General features: G+C 38.6%; 1 protein-coding gene across 1 annotated transcript in view; it reads right to left on the bottom strand.

Moving 5' to 3' along the window:
• The window catches only part of LOC114610830 (tyrosine-protein phosphatase non-receptor type substrate 1-like), a 130,460-nt gene that overhangs the window by 17,561 nt on the left and 95,476 nt on the right, over positions 1–17,423 (bottom strand). Inside the window, exons 5-7 of the mRNA XM_028755459.1 lie at positions 4,446–4,754; positions 1,471–1,797; positions 350–459 (exon numbers count right to left, since the gene is read on the bottom strand). Of these exons, the coding sequence (XP_028611292.1) occupies positions 353–459; positions 1,471–1,797; positions 4,446–4,754 (743 nt within the window). The 3' untranslated portion in view covers positions 350–352. The remainder of the gene's footprint in view (positions 1–349; positions 460–1,470; positions 1,798–4,445; positions 4,755–17,423) is intronic.

Raw genomic sequence — 17,423 nt, 5'->3', positions numbered from 1 at the left:
TAGGACAATTTAACAATGTGTGGGCAGACCCTTTGGAGTTTAGATCTTGACTATTATTCTATCCCCACACCTTCAGCTCCTACATCTGGAATCACAAAAAACATAACTATAAAAAAATTCCAACTACACGATATCACACAATGCACAGGGTTGAGAGCCTCTAAGAATTCCAAAAGATATTTGGAGAAAATGAGAATATTCACAATTTCCTCTTGAGGTAGATAACATTTGTGGGAGTCTTTGAAGGCATGCCTGTGAATCCCATGTGTTTACTCTGAAGTTGTTTTGCTACCCATGACCATGGCTGTGACCTCACTCTCTAAGGACAAAAGCCCATTTTCAAACTCACCTGTTACAGGCTCCACCGCCTATACATGTAGATGACTAGAAAACTCATCACCAGAAGTATCTTGGGGCATAAAAGGAAAGCCACAAAAATGTGGATAGATTTCTCTGAACCTAAAATACACAGAACAAAGGGGTCAACAAACAGTGAAATGTGAGTTGAAATGATCAATCTGAGATTGGTAGCCAGGGAGTTCCAAGTAGTTCCCAATTCTGATCCCATCTTTGGGCCCATTTCTCTATACTTAGCTCTCAGAAATAAGAGGCCTATGAAGCTAACCTTGAATTTTCCCCCAGCAAACAGTGTTTAAAAATCTGACGGTCATCAGTCAACATGCCAACATGAATACGGTCATTGCGTTCTCTCTAAGGTCTAGTGGTCACTTAAAATAACTTTTATTGTAATCTTTAAGCATTAGTCTTATCATTAACATCTTATAAATGAAGAAATGGGATCTCTGAGAGATAGTTGACAATGTTGACTAAATTTACACAACTATAATTTTTGGAAATTAATTTGAAAACAATTTTACATAAAAACAAATGATGTTAACAGCTGATATTTAGTATAGATAATATACCAGTTATACATTCATTGTATATTAACATTTAGTTCTCAAAAGGGTTCTACAAATTAGCAACCTGTTTATTACATGTAAGGAAACTGTTGAGCGGGGATTATATGTTCATTCAAAATGAAGTCAAATAATTATCGTCAGAGAGAGAGCATAAAGGCAGTTCCCAGATATGGCTGTTCAAGTAAGTCTTGTAGGACAGTGTACATGCAAGCTTACTCCCATACACCTGAGACTACTTTAAACCAGGGTCTTGGTGACAAACTCTCATGGTCACTAGTGGATCAACACTAAGCTAAACTTTCTCTAGGGCATTTTCAAAGAGGATGAACTGGTAGAACATTCTTCCAATAGAAATGGAAGAACCATTCTGGGTGGTCACTCTAAAGGAAGCTACTGACTGGACCATTCTGCCTATGGAAGAAATCTCAGACTCCTAATTTGGATAAGACTTTCATTATTATGAAACTTATCTCTCTAGTGTCTTCTGAAATGCAGCGAGGAAACCAAGGTGACTCTCATATGCCCACAAGAAAAGAGACAAACTTACTTAGGCTCCTAATGGCTTTGGATGTGGGAAAGGATGCTGTAGACAATATAATGCTGGCCTGGATGGGAGGCTGTTCCTCATGTTCTACCTTGCAAGTGAGTACTTGACCAGATCTCTGCACTGATGTGTTTACCAGCTGCGGGATTTCCAGAGTGTAGGACCCATCCTCATTCCTCTTAGGTGTAGGTTGCTCCATTCTCCTGATCACGTGACAGTCTTCCAGCCAGGTGAGATATACATCCTGTGGATAGAATCTCTGCACATGGCAAGTAACATCCACCAAACCGGAGACAGTTGAAGATTGGGACACTCTCACCACCGGAGGAACTGACAAAAATCCAAATAAAGCCAATAATTAGTGCAGGAAATCTACTGGAAGTTCCTCGAGGGGGAGATCATCTGTGAGAGTCCGACCCAGTGCTTGACACAAATAAGGATTTAGGAATTGGTTAATAATTGCAAGACCACACTTTTGGATAGATGGGAGACAGATGGGTTGCTAAGGGACCTCCCAATGGTTTTTCTTTTCATTTTGAGATACAGAAAATGAGGTATCAAATTCATTTAGCAAACTACAAATCTGTTGGTTTACTTTATGATTAGATGATTCCAAAATGTGAAGATTCATGGACACTAAGTGTTAGAGACCAAGATATGAAGATTTTTATATAGGAAGAAAAAAACCTCTTTACTTTAGAGAGATTAAATAATTTCCCAAGGTCTCAAGTAGCAGATCTGGGGATTATAACTGAAGCAGAATGTTTGGCACTATGTAATAGTCATACCTATACTATAAGTCCTCTGATATTAGAGTCTGATAGCTTCTAAAAGGGATTCAATTGGAGTTGTCAGTATACAAAGCATTGTGTTCATAATGGCAGACATTGGGGGAAGGGTTGGAAATCCCACTATCATCCTTTACAGTAGTTTTCATGTGAAACAGAGCATAGTAGAAATATCACCCAAAACTCAAGACTGAATGATCTAGGTTCTGGGTCTGTGGGTCCAAGTTCTGTCCTGCCGAACATGGTGAAATGCTTGACTACGTTGACCCTGTGCCACTGCTATTGGGTGCTAAGTTTTAGGGAAGCACTGAGACCATTTGAAAGGGTGGGAGAATGCAGCCTAAGATGTGGGAAGCCAAAGTTGGAGTTCCCTGACTCCCAAACCTGGGACAAGGCCAGGAGCATTGGGGGCCCATGGGCTGAGGATGGTAACGAACCTGGGGCTGGGGAAATAGGGAGCTCTAGCTTAGCTCATTGGTGATTGTCCTTAGCTTAACAGCAGTTGTCTGGAAGCATAGAGAGGCCTTCTATGGGAGACTTAGGCTGTTGCTCTGTAGGTAAAGGTCTTCTCCATCCTCCCCTTCGAGGTTTCGATGGAAGAGACAGTCCATGTTTATTCATACCATTTACTGACTGTTCATCATGGAAAATGGTTGCATACCAACTTCTCAGGGGAGGCCAGAGATTAAATACCTTTTAAAGGAAGGAATGTCTGGGAAGGGAAGTTTATTGTCTAAACCGCAAGGCTTCTAGATACCTCAGCATGGAGAACACTGTTCTGGGCTGTGACCTACGTGGGGAACGTGGACATGTGTTCCAGACCAAGAATCTATCAGGAAGCAGGGAGGTACCTAGTGCCTCAAGTGGTACCTGTGTACCGGGGCCTCAGACCCACTCTACCTTACCAAGTTTCCTGGCGTGGTCCACTGTCCTCATAGGCCCTACACTGACATCAAAGTCAACTAGACCTTATGCAGCTATTTTTACTCTTTAAGACTTTGAAATTACATTTTCTAAAGTCAAATCAGCTCTCTGGTGACTTAGTTGACAGATTTCAGCTCTTAGTCTAGGGTTGATAATGTTAAGTCCTTCTGTATTGCAACTTGAATGAACTGAGGCTTTGACCCCTGAAGTCCTGCATTTAGACCAAATGAAGACGTTTCTACAGCAAAAAACATAGCTGAGGATACGTGTGCTGAGCAAGGAAAGGTTTGGAACAGCACCTAATTTGATAAAGTAATCAATTTATTTGTGAACATTTGTATGTCCTATGATTTTTTTCTTCCTCACACAGTTTTCCTAACTCCAGAGAATTATATAAAAAATACTTAGGTAAGAGACCTCCCTAAGATACTGTTTTGCTAAATGATATCCAAACACTGAGGCTGAAAACATAAGCAACTTGGCTAGGTACATATAGAGTTGGACAAAGGTCACTCACTCATCAGTTTACAGTATTGTGTACTTTCATGTCTGAATCACTTACCTTTAAGAATAAGACAAATAGTACAAGGTACCTGTACAAATCATGCAAGGCAGACCCTCCCTACTGTGCCGTATTAACTGTGAACTATGCTTTCCGGAGACAGTGAGATTATCATTTTCCTCCATGTAAGATGATACCTTTGTTCCCATGATGGTAGCATATTTCTTCTATTGTGCAAATTCGAAAAATGAAGGGGAAACTATTTTTTAACACTTAAAAGTCTTGTATGCTTTAGGCAGTTAATCTTATTACTAGTCAGTCTTGGACCTTTAAATTTATTCCTAGGCATGAGACATGATTTCTCTGATTTTACAGTTGTGCCAAGCATCAGTACATCCAATAACAAAAAAGGAAAATTTAGACTCAAATCCAGATAGGAGCAAGGATCCAAGGATGACATAGTCCCTAAAATTTAGAAGCTTGCAAAGCCCTTCAAGTGTTCTTTCTATAGACTAGCCATACTAAAATTAAATCCCAAAGAGTAAATAGTCTGTGGTTTTCAGATGAAGGAAATGTGTTCTGAGTATTACTCTAGATAGTCATAACAACAAGTGTCTCCTCTGCACAGTTGGCCTGAACATAGTGTTAAGTACTTTACAGATTCTGTTTCTAGTGTCACTACCAACTAAGGCTATTTCCTCAGTGAATAACCAACACCAAGAGAAGCCCATAGCCTACCTCAGCCAGTAAGAGAAAAGTCTTACCACAGAGGTACTGGCCCAAGTAGATGACTTTCTGGAAAACCACTAATGACTTGTGCTGAACCAGGCAGAGAACTAAAGATAATATGTCATCATTCTCCAGTGGGACAAGAACAGTGCTAGTCACATTGTAGGTCTTTCCACTGGAGAGGACGTTGGTCTGGGTCTGGAGAAGGCTGTGGTTGTTTTTGAGCCAGGTCACAGTAACCTGACGGGTTGGTAAGGCAGAGGAGGTGTACTTCAATTGGATGCTTGCTCCAGGTGTAAACCGATGCAGAGGGCCTTCAAGGTGATGAGAGAAGTCTTTCCTTCCTGCAAGAAGAGAAGCCGCACATCACATCAATTTCCAGTGTGGACAATTGCCTGGAATCCATCTTGTAAAGTCCTATCACTTCCTCTTTCATGGAGACTTAAATATTTCCTTCTGATAAGAGGATTCTGAAGCTTCTAGCAGATAGCAAACAATAAGACCAAAGGGACTGTGCATCTCAGAAGACCAACACCACACAGAAAGCACCCATAGCAACACTACCATGCTCTCAGGCTCTTCTTGGATTCACCAAATAATGGATAGGAGACCAAGTCCAAATCCACAATTAGTGACATAGAATAATTCCAAACCAGGTAGTCTAGTCTCAGGGTCTGGCCTCTGACCTTATACTCTGTCTTTCCTTCACTACTAAAGGGAGATTCCTTAACGCCCACAGGCATGCCAAACAGAAAGTTTGGCAGCATAAACGTTGGTGTCCACTCAAACTATATCTGTAGCACATACATACACACACACACACACACACACACACACACACACACACACACACGCACACACACACAGAGGCCCTAGCAACTTAACTTTTCCTGCATCTTACTCCTAATTAGCAATGGCCGAATCTTATTTCTCAGGGTTAACAAGTAAGAAAGCTGATATTGACTGTGTGGAGCATGATAATCACATTGCAAGTGTCAACTGTAACATTAAAATATCAAAGGACCACCTAAGGGTTGTTATTACCTTAAAAAAAGTAAACATCAGAGCTCATGAATTGGTTTTCCCTGAAGAGCCCCACAACTCTGCAAGTGACATTCCTACACTTGGGTCTAGTTCTGAGAGCAAGTGTCATCCTTTGGAATTCCCTCACCCTCAACCCCATATGATCACTTCTAGCTCCAGAAGTACAGCTTTCCCAGTGGATCTTCTTAGTAAGTCTATGCAGGACTAAGACCAACTCTCCCATCTCTGAACACAAATCCAGTTCGTCACACAGTTCACGCACCAACTCAGCATGAAGCAGCCAAGAATCATAGTTCAGACACACAACCAAAGATAGAAATCCACATGCCTAGGTAGCATTGAAAAAACACAACTATGAATCATCAAGACAGTATACCAACAACAGTCTCTGTCCCTATAGAAACTGTTTTCACTGATAGCCACCCAGATGAACCACATGAAAAAAATGTAAAAGAAAAATGATAAACATCATTGAAAACTTCAAGGAGTTTTAAAGAAGACATAAACAGCCAAATAAACTTAAAGGATATATCAATAAATGCCTGAAAGATGCTCAAGAAAAGACAAATATAGAGCTGAATGAAACAAAGCAGAAAATTCAGAATTGAAAACTAAATTCAGTAAAGAAATATAAATGTTAAATGAAAAAGATGGAACAAAAAAACTCAACAACCCAAATCCAAAACTCAGGCAAAAACATACAAGTAGAATGGACAAAATAGAAGCTAGATTATCAGAATCTGAAGATAAAGCAGACACCTAGCCTTGTAGACTGACCAACTACTGGATTCTTAAACCTTCTGTTGGCAAAGCCATTGTTGGAATAGCTACAGTATAGTCTGCAAGCCATTCGTGTGTGTGTGTGTGTGTGTGTGTGTGTGTGTGTGTGTGTGTGTGTGTATTAATTCTACACATTCTATTTCTCTATAGATCCATAGCTAATACAGCATTTAACAGTAATTAATGAGAAAAAAAAGGTCATGAATTTGAGAGACCAAGAAGGCATAAAATATGGGAGGGTTTGGAGGGAGGAAAGGGAAGGGGAAATGATAAAATTATATTATGATCTCAAAAATAAAAGAAATAAGCTTTAAAAAGAAAATACAAAAATAACTCAAAAAAATATTTAGTGCTTAGGAATATATTTAAATAAAGAAGAAAAAGATCTCTACAGTGAAAACTGTAAAATATTGAAAAAGAAAATCATAGAAGGTACTAGACGATAGAAAAGTATCCCATGCTCCTAGATTGGTTGGATTAATTCTGTTAAAGTGGCTACACCACAGAAATTAATTACAGACTTAACATAATACATTTCAAAATTCTGAGTCATAGTTCACAGTTTTAGAAAGAAACAATGCAAGGAATTAATATGGAACCACAAACAACTATGGATTTCCTAAGCAATCCTAAGGAGTAATAGCACTACTGAATGCATTGCAATATCTGACCTCGAATTATAGTATAGAGGTATAGTGATAAAGACAGCCCAGAACTGGCATAAAATAGACAGGGGGATAAATAGGTAAGGATAGAACAGTGGCCTATTCAATATGTGGTGCTGGCAAAACTTGATTTCTCTCTGTAGAAGAATTAAATTAGATTCTTATCTTTTAACTTGTACAAAGATCAATTAAGAATAGATCAAAGACCTTAATTTAAAACTGGAAATTGATATTTCAAGAAGAAAATATATTCAAGACAGATACTGGGGTAGACGGGAACTTGTTGAATAGAACACTCACAGAATGAGAGCCAAGCCCAAGTGTCAACTGATGGGACTGGTCAAGGTTTCATCCAGCAAAGGAAGCGATCAGCTGAGCAAACAACCAGATAAAGGAATAAGACTTTCACCAGCTACAGTGAAGACAAGGAGCCAAGATCCACATTTTAAAAAGAACTGCATAATTTAAATACTAAGAAAACAAAACTACCAATCAATGTATAGACAAATGAACTAAATAGGAACTTTTCAACAAAAGAGGCACAAATGGCCAACAACTGTTTATTAAAGTATTCAATATCTCTGGCCATTAGAGAAATGTACATTAAAACTACTTTGAGATACCACCTCACCCCAGTCATAATGACTGTCATCAACAAATCTGACAACAGATGTTGGTTGGAGAAGATGTGGATAGAAAGGAACCCTTATCCACTATTGGCAGAGATACAAATTACTATAGCCATTGAGGAAATCAGTTTGAAGACTTCTCAAAAAAGTGAAAAATAAACCATATGACCCAGATATTTTACTCCCAAGTATATGCCATAGAACTTCACACTGTACTACAGAGATATTTGCACACCATGGGTTATTGCTAGATTTCTGGTTATTTCATTTATAACAAAGAATTGGGATAAAGTTAATTGTGCATCAATAAAGGAATGGATATTGGAACACACACACACACACACACACACACACACACACACTCTTCAGCTTTGAAGAAATGTAATCATAAAATTTAAAGGAAAGTGGGTGGACTTCCAATATATACTCTTTAGTGAGGTTACAAAAATCTCAGGAAAACTGCAAATTCCCTCTCATATGTGGAACCTAACCAATGATATATCCATGCATGTAGGCAAATGTAGAAAAGAGAACAAGAAAGGCTAAATATTAGGAAAAGAGAAAGGACTGAATGCAGGTAATGCACACCAGTTATAAAATAGGATATCAAGTTAATTGTTTTAATTCTGCTTCTTTCATGATTTTTTATTTTGAGTGTAGATAAGTATATAAAATATATTAAGTAGTGAACATGTAAAAATATAAATACTATTGAGAAGCTACACGGCTTCCATTCACTGAGCTGTCTTAACATTGGGTCTGGTAAACTTTGATGTGTAATTTTTTGTAAGTTTTTTTTTATAATAAGGTTTATTTAAAATTTTCAGATATCAAAGAAGAAATAAGCAAAATGGTACAAAGAATCAACAAATTTTAGGTTTTTGGGGAAGATAAGGAACAAGAGACCCAATCAACAGGAGGAAAGGAACTAACTCAAATCAACAGAACCAGATATGAACAGGAAACACTTTAATAGACACCAAAGAGATTTAGAAGACTATATACGAATATCTTCAAGATTTATGCTTCATCATTTAAGAAAATAAAAAAGACAAATTTTTAGATTCTCCCAAGCCACCAAAGAGACCAAGAAGAGACAGACAACTTAAATAGACTCATAACATATAAGGAGATGGAGACAGTAATAACAAGTTTTAAAAATATTCTCACAAAAACAAAGACAAACAAACAAACAACAACAACAACAAAAACAATCCAGGCCAAGATAAATTCACAGCAGAATTGTAGGAGACTGTCAAAGCTCTACCACAACGTTTCCTAAATTATTTTTGAAAATAGAAACATAAGTATCACTTCCAATCTCTTTCTACAATGCAATGTTACTCTAGAACACAAACCCAACAAAGATATGATAATAAAGAAAACTACATGGCAGAGGGGAGTGGTGTGCACAGGGTCCCCTGTGCCCCGTTGTCTAACTTTGATCTTGCTCTTTGGTCTGAAGGAACCCTGTGGGACCACAAGAGCATCCTGCCTCCCCTATCAGAGGCCCCAAAACTAACCAACCTGGAACCCTGCCTGACCACTGATCTTAGTCAGATCTGCCTGCCACCCAAGCTGGGTCTGACTGGTACACAGCTAGAAGAGTAGTGTCTGCCTGAGGCACAGACAACAGTGTAGGGTATTCTGACCTCCATTGTCTGGCCCACAGCTCTCAGCACCTTCCTGAGAAGACCTGCTGCCATCAGGATCATCCAGCCAACACCAGGGAAAACCAGATGCCAAAAGATTATCCTAAGAACACAATCGACAAGTCCCAAGGCAATATGATACCACCAAAGCCCAGCTATCCTACTACAACAAACCCTAGATATCCTAACGAAACTAAAGCACAAGAGGAGGATCTTAAATCCAATCTTATAAAGATGACAGAGGTCTTTAAAGAGGACATGAATAAATCCCTTAAAGAAATATAGGAAAATACATTCAAACAGGTAGAGGCATTAAAAGAGGAAACAAATAAATATAAAGACATACAAGAAAATACAATCAAACAGGTGAAGGATATGAATAAAACTGTCCAAGACCTGAAAAGGGAAGTTGAAACAATAAATAAAACTCAAACTGAGGCAATCCTGGAGATGGAAAAACCTAGAAAAGAGAACAGGAACTACAGACATAAGCGTCACTAGAATATGGGAGATGAAAGAGAATCTCAGGTATAGAAGATATGATAGAAGAAATCAATATATCAGTCAAAGAAAATGCAAAATCTAAAAAAAAAATCCATGACACAAAACATACAGAAAAATTGGGATACTATGAAAAACAAACCTAAGAATACTAGGAATAGAAAAAGATAAAGATGATGACAATGATGACAATGAAGAGGGTGATGAAGATGAAGATAAAGACAACAAAGAAGACCCAGTTCAAAGGCCCAGAAAACATCTTCAAAATCATAGAAGAAAATCTCTATAACTTAAAGAAAGAAATGCTTTAAAGGTACAAGAAGCTTACAGAACACCAAATAGATTGGACCAGAAATAAAAATTCTCCTGCCACATGATAATCAAAACACTAAGTATACGGAAAAAAGAAAGAATTTTAAAAGCAGCAAAGAAAAAAGGCCAAGTAACACATAAAGGCAGGCCTATCAGAATTGCACCTAATTTCTCATCTGAGACTCTAAAGCTAGAAGGGCCTGGGCAGGGGTCTTGTAGACCCTAAGGGACCACAGACTTCAGCCCAGACTTCTATACCTAGCAAAACTTTCAGTCACCATAGATGTAGAAACAAAGATAGTTCATGACAAAACTAAATTCAAACAATATCTTTCCACCAACCCAGATCTATAGAGGATACTAGAAGGAAAACTCCAATCCAATGAGGCTAACTATACTCAAGAAAACACAATAAATAAATAATTTTACACCATCAAAATCAATACAAGAGAAACACATACACTCAAACAACCCCAACATAAAAAAAAACCCAGGAAGTAATAATTATTGGTCACCAATATCTCTCAACATCAATAGACTCAATTTCCCAGTAAAAAGACACAGGCTAACAGAATGAATGTGTACAGAGAATCCCTTATTCTGTTGTATACAAGAAACATCTCAACCACAAAGACATTATCTCATTAGAAAAGGCTGGAAAAAGTTTTTTAAAGCAAATGGGCTCAAGAAAAAAGCTGAAATAGTCATTCTAATGTCTAATAAAATAGACTTTCAATTGAAGGTAATCAAAAGAGACAGGGAAGGAAGGACACTTCATACTCATAAAAGGAAAAATCCACCAGGAGTATATCTCAATTCTGTGCCTCAAATGCAAGGGCACCCATGTTTGTAAAAGAAACATTGCTAAAGTATAATTAAATCACAGATCAAATCCCATACATTAATAGTGGGAGACCTCAACACCCCACTTTCACCAATGGACAGGTCATTGAGACAGAAACTAAACAGAGAACCAACAAAACTAACAGAGGTTATGATTCAAATGAACTAACAGATGCATGTCAATAGAACATTTCACCCAAACACAAAAGAATAGACCTTCCTCTCAGCACCTCACAGAACCTTCTCCAAAACTGACCATATAATTGGTCACAAAACAAACCTCAGGAGATACAAGAAGACTGAAATAATCCCATACATCTTAAAAGATCAACATAGATTAAAGCTGGATTTCAACAACAAAAACAACAGAAAGTCTACATATTCATGAAAACCGAACAACTCCCTGCTCAATGATCACTGGATCAGGGAAGAAAGAAAGAAAGAAATGAAAGATTTTCTAGAATTCAATGAAAATGAGGGTACAACATACCCAAACTTATGGGACACTATGAAAGCAGTACTAGGAGGAAAGTTCAGAGCACTAAATGCCCTCACATGTTTGAATTATAAAAAAACAAAGGCTGGGCAATGGTGGTGCACGCCTTTAATCCCAGCACTTGGGAGGCAGAGGCAGATGGATTTCTGAGTTTGAGGCCAGCCTGTTCTACAGAGTGAGTTCCAGGACAGCCAAGGCTACACAGAGAAACCCTGTCTCGAAAAAAAAAACAAAAAACAAAAACAAACAAACAAACAATTCCCATTTCCTAATTATCACTCCTCATCATGTATCAAGTTGGTTAGTCTTTGGATTTCATGTGTTGGAATGTGTGATTTTAAGAACTGATATTTCAGTTACTTCCTTTAATTTCATTGAAAAATTGTTAAATAAAATTTGACTTAGGATTATTAAACAATTTCCAACAATTCATGGAATGGCCCTAACTATACTTCTACTGTGTGTTTGAATCATATATGTGAAGTGACATTCTCAGCATTAGTGGTTATAAAATCAAAGCACCAGTCAACACTGACAGGTGTTAAAGATGCTTTATGCCAGGCAGTATCAAATGTTTGATCAAGATTTAATCCACTGCAAAAATAAACAAGAACATTTATCTTCTTACAATTAAAAAAAAGAAAAAAGAAATTGGAGAGTTCTCATACAAATGAATTAAAAGTACATTTGAAGGCTCTAGGAAAAAGGAAAACAAATACACCCAGGAGAAGTAGATAGCAGGAAATAAACTCAGAACTGAAATAAAATCAATTAGAAACAAAGAAAACAATAGAAAGAATCAACAAAACCAAGAGCTGGTTCTTTGAGAAAATCAACAAGGTAGACAAACCCTTAGCCAAATTAACCAAAAGACAGAGAAACAGTATCCAAATCAACAAAATCAGAAATGAAAATAGAAACATAACAATGAACACTGAGAAAATTCAAATAATCATTAGGTCTTACTTCCAAAGCCTGTACTCCACAAAATTGAAAAATCTAAATGAAATGGATGATTTTCTAGATAGGTACCAATTACCAAAGCTAAATCAAGTTCGGGTAAACTATCTGAATAGTACTATAACCATTAAGAAAACAGAAGCAGTCATTAAAAGTCTCCCAACCAAAAAAAGCCATGGGTCAGATGGTTTTAGCACAGAATTCTACCAGACTTTCAAAGAAGAGCTAATGCCAGTACTTCTCAGATTATTCCACAAAATAGAAGGAACACTGCCAAACTCATTCTACAAGGCCACAGTCACTCTGATACCTAAACCACACAAAGACTCAACAAAGGAAAAGAATTTCAAACAAATCTCCCTTATGAACATTGATAGAAAAATATTCAATAAAATACTCGCAAACAAAATTCAAGACTACATCAAAGATGCCATACACTATCTTAATCCCAGGGATGCAGGGGTGGTTGAATATATGAAAATCTATCAGCATAATCCACCATATAAACACCTGAAAGAAAAAACCCAAGGATTAACATACAGGATGCAGAAAAGGTGTTCGACAAAATCCAATACCCCTCATGATACAAATTTTGGAGAGAGCAGTGATACAGAAACATAGCTAAATACAATGAAGGCAACATACAGCAAACCAGTAGTCAACATCAAATTGAATGGATACAAACTTAAAGCATTTCCACTCGATTTAGGGGCAAGACAAGGCTGTCCACTCTCTCCATATCTCTTCAGTATAACACTCGAGGTTCTAGCTAGAACAATGAGACAGCTAAACGCGATCAAGGGGATACAAAATGGAAAGAAGAAGTCATAGCATCACTATTCACAGAAGATATGATAGTATACATAAGTGACTCCCAAAATTTTATCAGAGAACTCCTACAGCTAATAAACACCTTCAGCAAAATTACAAAACACCTTCAGCCGGATACAAAATTAACTCAATGAAATCAGAAGCCCTCCTTATTTATACAAATAGTAAATGGACTGAGAAAAAATTAGGGAAACAACAACCTTCACAATAGCCACAAATAATATCAAACACCTTGTAACTCTAGTGAAAGACCTGTTTGACAAGAACCTCAAGTCTCTGAAGAAAGATATTGTGGAAGATATCAGAAGATAAGAAGGTCTCCTCTGCTCATGGATTGGAACCACTTACTGTTCAAAAACCACTTACGAAAAGCGATCTACAGATTCAATGCAATCCCCATCAAAATTCCAACACAATTCTTCATAGATCTTACAAGAACATGTCTCAGCTTCATATAGAAAAACAAAACAAAACAAAACAAAACAAAAAAACAAACCAAACCCAGGATAGCTAAAATTATCCTGAACACTAAAAGAACCACTGGAGGTCTCACCATCCCTGACTTCAAGCTGTACCGTAGAGCAACAGTCATAAAAGCTGCGTGGTGTTGCTATAGAAACAGACAGGTGGGTCAATGGAATTGAATCAAAGACTCAGAAATAAACCCACACACCCATGGGTATTTGATTTTTTTTGACAAAGAAGCCAAAACTGCACAATGAAAAAGGGAAAGCATCTTAAACACTTGGTGCTGGTTTAACTGGGTATCTGCATGTAGAAGAATGCAAATAGATCCAGATTTACCACCCTGCACAAAATTCAAGTCTACATGGATCAAAAACCTCAATGCAAAACCAGACACACTTAATCTAATAGAACAGAAAGTGGGAAATAGCCTTGAACCTGTTGGTGCAGGAGACAACTTCCTGAGCAGTACACCAATGGCTTATGCACTAAGGTCAAGAAGTAATAAATGGGACTTCATGAAACTGAAAAGCTTCTGTAAGTCAAAGGACACTGTCATTGGGGCAAAACAACAGCCTATAGATTGGGAAAAGATCACCAACCCTACACCAATAGAAGGCTAATATCCAAAATACATAAAGAACTCAAGAAGATGGACACCAACAATTCAAATAACCCAATTTAAAAGTGGGGTATAGAGCTAAACAGAAAATTCTTAACAGAGGAACATTTAATGGCCAAGAAGCACCTAAAGAAATGTTCAACATCTTTAGTCATCAGGGAAATGCAAATCAAAATGACCCTGAGATTCCATCTTGCATCCATTGAGTGGTGAAGATTAAAAACTCAAAGGACAACACGTGCTGGGGAGGATGTGGAGCAAGGAGAGCCCTCCTCCACTGCTGATGGGAGTGCAAACTCGTACAGCCACTCTGGAAATCAGTTTCGCAGTTTCTCAGAAGATTGGGGATAGTTCTCCCTCAAGACTCAGCTGCATCACTCCTGGGCATATACCCAAAAGATGCTCCACCATCCAAGGACACTTGCTCAATTTTGTTCATAGCCACTTTATGTGTAACAGCCAGAAACTGGAAATAACCTAGATGTATCTTAACTAAAGAATGGATACAGGAAATGTGGTATATCTACACAATGGGATACTACTCAGCCATTAAAAACAAGGACATTTATGAATTTTGCAGGCAAATGGATGGAACTAGAAAATACCATCCTGAGTGAGGTAACCCAGACCCAAAGGACATATATGGTATGTACTAATTTATAAGCGGATATTAGCTATAAAGTATATGAAAACCATGCTATAATCAGCAGACCCAAAGAAGCCAAATAACAAGGAGGGCATAAGGGAGGATGGTTAAATCTTTTTCAGTAGGAAAAACAAAATAAATATCAGAGGTTGATGGAAGGAGGGAACTGAGCAGAAGAGGAGATGGGGAGGGGAGCAGGGCAGAAGTGAATCATATATAGGGAGAGCATGGGAGAGAGGAGAGAGATTGGCTGGGGTGAGGCAATCTCTAGGATGTACCAGAAACCTATGTTGAGGAGAGGCCCCAGAAGGTATGTGGGGGTGACTCTAGCTGAGATTCCTAGCTGAGAGATATGGCTCCAGTAGCCAGGCAGGACTCCCAGTGGAAGGATAAAGACAGCAACCCACCCTCAAAGCCTTCAACCAAAATATGTCCTGCCTACAAGATGTACAGGGAAAAACATAGAGCAGAGATTGAGGAAATGGCCAACCCATGACTGCCCTAACTTGAGACCCATCCCATGGACAATCCCTGACACTATTAATGATACTCTGTTATGCTTGCAGACAGACAAGAACCTAGCATAACTGTCCTCTGAGAGGCTCCACCCAGCAGCTGACTCAGACAGATACAGAGACTCACACCCAAACATTAGATGGAACTCTGGGAGTCTTATGGAAGAATTTAGAGAAGATTGAGGGACATGAAGAGGACAGGAACTCCACAGAAAGACCAGCAGAGTCAACTAACCTAGACCCTTGGGGGCTTCCAGGGACTGAACCACCAACCAAAGAGCAAGCATGGGCTGGACCCTCCACATATTTAGCAGATGAGCAGCTTGGTCTTCATGAGAGTCCCCCAACAACCAGAGCAGTTGTCTCTGAGCCTGTTGCCAGCCTGCCTGTGAATCCAGCGCCCCTAAATGGACAGCCTTGTCTGGCCTCAGAGGGAGTGGATACATCTAGTCCTGTAGAGACTTGATGTGCATGGGGGTGGTTGACACTCAGAGGGAGGCTTCCCCTTCTCAAAAGAAAAGGGGAAGGTGGAATGGGGGGAGGACTTGCATGAGGGGGTACTGAGAGGAAAGGAAGGGCTGATATTGTGCTATAAGGTGAATAAATAAACAAATTTTAAAAAATCTGCAGACCAATGTACATGATGAACATAGATGGAAACTTCCTCAATGAATTACTTACAAACTGAATGTGGACATGTATTTTAAAAATCACCCATGCATCCTGGACATGCAACAATGCATATGTAAGTCATATCCATCCTTTTTAATAAATCATATAAATTGACTTCAAGACAAAAATCATATGCTTGTCTCCATAGATACAGAAAGGGTCTTTTGGCAAAAATGTAATATGCATTCATGATATAAGCTGCAGAAGAACATCAGGGAACATAAATCAACAAAAGTAAAGACAACGTGTGACAAACCCACAGCCAACATCATCTGAAATGGAGAAAAACTTGAAGCAGTTCTGTTTAAATCAGGAACTATGTAGGGCTGTTCCTTCTCCTCATCCCAGTAATACAGTGGTTGGAGCACTAAGTAGAGCAATAAAACAGAGACACAAATAGAAGAAGTTAAAGTAGGAAAGTAAGTTGAATTATCCCTCTTTGCAGATGATACATAATGATAAAATCCTTCTATAATAAAACAAAGGCATGTTGAATTTCACCAAAGGCCTTTTCTGCACCTATTGAGTTCAGCAACCAAGGTTTGTCTTGAAGACCATTTATATGATTTATTTACATTCATACATAACAGATCCCAAAGATCAATCAGAAAACATAGAAATTAACAGTCAGAAAAGTGGTGGAATACAAAATCAACTTACAAAAATTTATATGCCTTTCTATATTCCCCTAATAATTGGAATAATTGTTGCAAAAGCTGTCCTGGTGTTCAGAAACCATGCAGGAGCCGAGGAAGAAAACACTTGGCAACTCTCATTGATTGATGGAACAAATTTAAAAGGAAACTGCTTTACCTGGGGTCACACAGATAGGCACTGGCCACACTGATTCTTCAGTTTGACACTGATCCATTCAACTGCAAAGTCTGGCTGAATTCAAATATAAGCCCATCCTTCCTCCAAGAGCTGGGGAGGGAGGCATGCAGAAGAGGAACCTGCACTGTAAAGCCACAGGCCTGGGCTCTCAGCCATCACCAAGGTTTAAGTATTTGGTTGTGGGGGCTGAGCAGCATAGACAGATGTGACATTTCAAGAAAAGTAAATACTTTCCAACAGGATTTGAGAAGCGTTTTGTGACAATGCATTAGTCTGCATTCTCAGGTGACAAAGAGAGACATACAGAAACACCACGTTTAGTTTGTAATCTGACAGCTGCATTGTAAGCCTAGTGCTACTGGCTGTCACTCATATCAGAGTCTCTGCTACCTTCCAGCTCTCAAAGTGTGAGATAACAATCAGTGGGAACACTTCTATGCAGTAAGTGCTCATGGCTGCTGATATGCAGTAAGCGCTCCATGGGTGATATGCAGTAAGCGCTCCATGGGTGATATGCAGTAAGTGCTCCATGGCTGCTGATATGCA

Source organism: Grammomys surdaster, unplaced genomic scaffold (genome assembly GCF_004785775.1).
Source record: "Grammomys surdaster isolate TR1022 unplaced genomic scaffold, NIH_TR_1.0 129, whole genome shotgun sequence".
In the NCBI taxonomy this organism is placed as follows: Eukaryota; Metazoa; Chordata; class Mammalia; order Rodentia; family Muridae; genus Grammomys; species Grammomys surdaster.
This window is presented reverse-complemented; position numbering and strand designations above follow the sequence as displayed.